General features: G+C 35.3%; 1 protein-coding gene across 1 annotated transcript; it reads left to right on the top strand.

Moving 5' to 3' along the window:
• The first annotated feature begins 461 nt into the window (after positions 1–461).
• On the top strand, positions 462–4,076 carry LOC107462065 (L-ascorbate oxidase homolog). Its single transcript, XM_016080627.3, has 7 exons — positions 462–1,104; positions 1,216–1,325; positions 1,970–2,240; positions 2,322–2,424; positions 2,509–3,220; positions 3,513–3,591; positions 3,667–4,076. Exons 1-7 carry the CDS (start codon positions 964–966, stop codon positions 3,871–3,873), a joined length of 1,623 nt encoding a protein of 540 aa, XP_015936113.1. The 5' UTR covers positions 462–963; the 3' UTR covers positions 3,874–4,076.
• The last annotated feature ends 718 nt before the right edge of the window (positions 4,077–4,794 follow it).

Raw genomic sequence — 4,794 nt, 5'->3', positions numbered from 1 at the left:
AAAGTTCTGCATATATGTAGTTATGTACATCCATCCAAAACAAAGCATGTGCCTTTCCGTCATTCCTTGTCTGTGGCATATATATCATTGCATCGTTATAGGAATTTTACAGTTTTCGTTATACGCGAAATCTTTTATAAAAGCCAAATAAATAAATAATAAACAAATATACTTGAAGTATATATTGTTCATTATGTTAGGGATATTTTCAATTGTGATTTGATTTTCTCTTGTATATTAATTATTAACAAATATATGAAAGCGTAACTTTAATCAAAATGGTAATTATTTAAGTGATTTTAAATTGATATATTTGATTTCCTTTTCTTAAGGAATTAGTCTAATAAATATCAATAAAAATAATATTTTTTATCATATCATATTACTTATATACAAAAAAATATTAGTTGAGTTACTATGTTTTTAGATAAAAAAGTAATCATTGTCAGGATTTATGCATTATTATTTCTTATCTTGGTTGCAGGTTTGATATCAATTTCAATATTGTTGATGAACAACATGGGTGCAATACAAGGGTCAATAATTTCGGTGTAGAACTGACACTCTTTTTAAGAATATTGAAATGGTGGATACAGCTCATATATCATAGATTACATTGCATGACACAAGCACAACACAACAGTCTCTGAGTCTGAGACTGAGTCTCAATAAACATAACCATCAACTAGCCCTGCTTCATTATTTCATTACATTACTTCTCTGCTCAAAAACAAGCTAACACTCACCGACACCGCTTGCTTCTTTTCTCTTCTCTTCTTCTTTGGAGAAAAGCTCTAGGCTCCAAAGCAAAAGGGAAAAAGAAAAGTGTTATTATTTTAAGCAAAAGAAAAGTGCTTGCTTGGTTTGTTTTGTTTTGTTTGTTGGTTTCAATTACTTCAAAGTTGAGAACTAGTGTTACATTATCTTAGTGAGAGAGGTTTTCAGAGAGAGAGAGAAAAAAAAATGGGTTGCTTCATGAGAGTGTGGTGTCTCTTGTTAGTGGTGCAGATTCTTGTGACATGTTCAATTGGTGAAGATCCTTATAGGTTCTACACTTGGAATGTTACCTATGGAGATATTTATCCTCTTGGTGTTAAACAACAGGTACCCTTTTTTTCATTTTTCTTCTTTATTTATGTATTATTGCAAGTCTTTGTTTTGTTTTTGTTAGTTTAAGAATGTTGTTCATCGTTTGTTACATGAATGAAATGGCAGGGGGTATTGATAAATGGGCAGTTCCCAGGGCCGCAGATTGAATCTGTCACTAATGATAATTTGATCATCAATGTCTACAATAGCTTAGATGAACCTTTCCTTATCTCTTGGTAACTTCTCTTCTTTAATCCATTCTTGATAACCAGATATGGATAACTAGTATTCTAAATTATTTTGTTGGTATTATTGTAATTACTTTCTGATGCAAATTATTGTGATTACCTTGAGAGAGTACATTTGCAAAGTTAGTTTGAAAATGATGCCCATTTTGGACAAAAAAGAAAAATGTGTCATTGTTTGTTGATTAGGTGAACATGCCATGTGACGTGACCCCATTTAGTACTAGATCTAGCAAGTGAAATTCAATTTTAATAACTGCTAAAACTATCTATCTTACTTATCTGATTTATGGTTATTGATTGATTCCTCAGATGCAAACAGTAGTTCTTTAACCTGATTGAAATATAAAATTGTTGAAAACAATTTGCACTTGTGATTGCAAAATGGATAAACTATTTTGCTTTCTCTTGTAGATTAGAGAAAATAACAAGAAATTTAAACTAAATGGTGCTATGCATTGATGCACATCATCATGAACTTTGACTGCGTTTATTTACATGCACAGGACATTGAGACAGGGATACAGAGACACAAATACATTAAATTAGTGTATTTTGTATTCTATCTTGACAGAAAGAACACAGAGACACTAACATTCACTCGTATATTAAGATGGTGTGATATTTGTATATAGGAATGGAGTGCAGCAGAGAAGAAATTCATGGCAGGATGGAGTGTATGGTACCAATTGTCCAATCCCACCAGGAAGCAACTTTACTTATGTTCTTCAAGTAAAGGATCAGATTGGCAGCTACTTCTACTTTCCCTCCCTCGCATTCCACAAGGCGGCCGGCGGCTACGGCGGCTTCAAAATTAACAGTCGCTCTGTCATTCCGGTACCGTTTGATCCTCCAGCCGGGGATTTCACCGTATTGGCAGGAGACTGGTACAAGAGAAATCACACTGTAAGCACCTCTAACGCATCAAGTTAAAACAGATAAAAAAAAGTCTTCGATGTAATGTTATATCTGTATTGACTCTTGCAGGATTTGAGAGCAATTTTAGACGGCGGAAGCGACCTTCCTTTCCCTGACGGTCTTATCATCAATGGTCGCGGTTCCAATGGATACACCTTTACAGTTGATCAAGGTATAAAAACTATTTCTCCAAAAGTTTATGCTGACAGATAGAAGACTTGACATAAAGAAACTGATTGGTTTACTTGTTTGGCAGGAAAAACTTACAGATTCAGGATATCAAACGTGGGGATTGGGACTTCCATCAATTTCAGAATCCAAGGGCATAAGATGCTGCTAGTTGAGGTGGAAGGCATTCACACTCTTCAGAACACGTATGACTCGCTTGACATCCATTTGGGGCAGAGTATGTCGGTGTTGGTAACTGCTGATCAACCACCTCAAGACTACTACATCGTTGTCACCTCTCGATTCACCTCTCAAGTCTTGAACGCTACCTCCATTTTCCGATACAGCAACTCGGCCGGAACTGTTGCCGGTCCTGCCACTATTGGACTAACAACTCAAATTGATTGGTCCCTGGAACAAGCTCGCTCTCTGAGGCGAAATCTGACAGCAAGTGGACCAAGGCCTAATCCACAAGGATCTTATCATTATGGTATGATAAACACAACCCGCACAATCAGGCTTCAAAATTCTGCACCAGTTATCAATGGGAAGCAGAGATATGCTGTGAACAGTGTTTCGTTCATCCCCGCCGATACGCCACTGAAGCTGGCGGATTACTTCAAGATCTCGGGGGTGTTCAGCCTCGGAAGCATCCCGGATAATCCCACAGGCGGCGGGGGTTACCTCCAGACCTCTGTCATGGCTGCTGATTTTCGCGGCTATGTGGAGGTTGTGTTTGAGAATCCTGAAGACAATGTGCAATCTTGGCATATTGATGGCCACAACTTCTTTGTTGTAGGGTAAGTCCAACTAACTTCATTTTCTCTGTTTCTGCTGCAAATATGATACCATTTATATTCTCTTCTTACTAATAATTACTTAAGTAATCCTACATGTACACCAAAATCAGCTACCAAAATTAGCGCGATCAGTATAAAATATGTTAGAATACAAATATACATTGAAAATAAATTAAACCATACATGTATTTATACACAAGTACATTGATGATTGGTCTTAGTGGCTGATTTTAGTGCATAAATAGAATTTTTGTAGTTACTAATATACATTATGACATCTTTATATGTTCAGAATGGATGGAGGTCAGTGGTCAGCTGCAAGCAGATTAAATTACAATTTGAGGGACACAATTTCTAGATGCACAGTTCAGGTATATCATAGTAAAAATTATGTATAGGCGATTATGCACAATTTTATAATTCAATTTTTTTGTGATTATGTATAGGTGTATCCCAAATCATGGAGTGCAGTATACATACCTTTGGACAACGTAGGAATGTGGAATGTGAGGTCAGAGAATTGGGCTCGTCAATATTTGGGGCAGCAATTTTACCTTCGTGTGTATTCTCCTGCAAATTCATGGAGGGATGAGTACCCTATACCAAGTAATGCTTTGCTCTGTGGCCGGGCTATAGGCCATAGCCACCCTTAATAATATCTAAGATCATAGTCAACAACAAATTATTCATTTCCATTCAAGGCTTAGCTCAAGCCTTATTTCCTTGGTACCATCTTATATCTATGTTGGCATGCTATGATCGCTCTCTCTTATTGTAAAATCTGCGGCAGCCAGGACATTAGTATTTGTTGAATTATATATAATCAATGGATGTGTTTATATACTTCTTTGATAAATTCTTCGTCAAATTATAGATCCCAAAACGAAACAAACTTGTTAATGAAATATTGCAATTTACTTCACTAGTTCACTACATCGCCTCAATCCCCCTGCCCCACCCCAAAATCTAACAAATTATCTTTTAGTCAACCAAAATATTAGTTCATCAGCTCATGATATGATTATTATAGAATAATACTTTACCATAATTTCAAACTTAAGAAAAGTTTGTGCGTGCGTGTCTGGGTTATGAGACGTATTCATCCAATTAATTTGAGTTCATTAAGTAGTCATTACTTAAATTGAGGGTTTGAATTATATTTTGTGTCAATTTTCTTAGGTGAATAAGGAAGATTGTAAACAATGTAAATTGTAGACCATAGATTATATTCTAAGTATTTTCAATTCACTAAACATGAATAAACTTAATTAATTCAAAATTTGAATTTTAAAATTAAAATTAACTTTTTTTTAACTTAACATTTACGTTGTTTAGAAAAAATATTATTCTCCTATATTTTCTCTTTGTGTATATAACAATTCATTGACTAACAAAAGATTTTTAAATAAAATTCAGCAGATTAGACTTTAACTTTTAGCACCAGTTAAGCATCGCAGGTAGGTTTCCAAGCATTTATTCACCGCCTCAGTTTGGCCGTTGGTCTGTGGGTGATAGGCCGAGGACATCTTTAAGGTAGTACCGGCCTGTTTAAAAACTTCAGTCCAGAAAGCACT

This window comes from Arachis duranensis, unplaced genomic scaffold, assembly GCF_000817695.3.
Source record: "Arachis duranensis cultivar V14167 unplaced genomic scaffold, aradu.V14167.gnm2.J7QH unplaced_Scaffold_232525, whole genome shotgun sequence".
Classification (NCBI taxonomy): domain Eukaryota; kingdom Viridiplantae; phylum Streptophyta; class Magnoliopsida; order Fabales; family Fabaceae; genus Arachis; species Arachis duranensis.
This window is presented reverse-complemented; position numbering and strand designations above follow the sequence as displayed.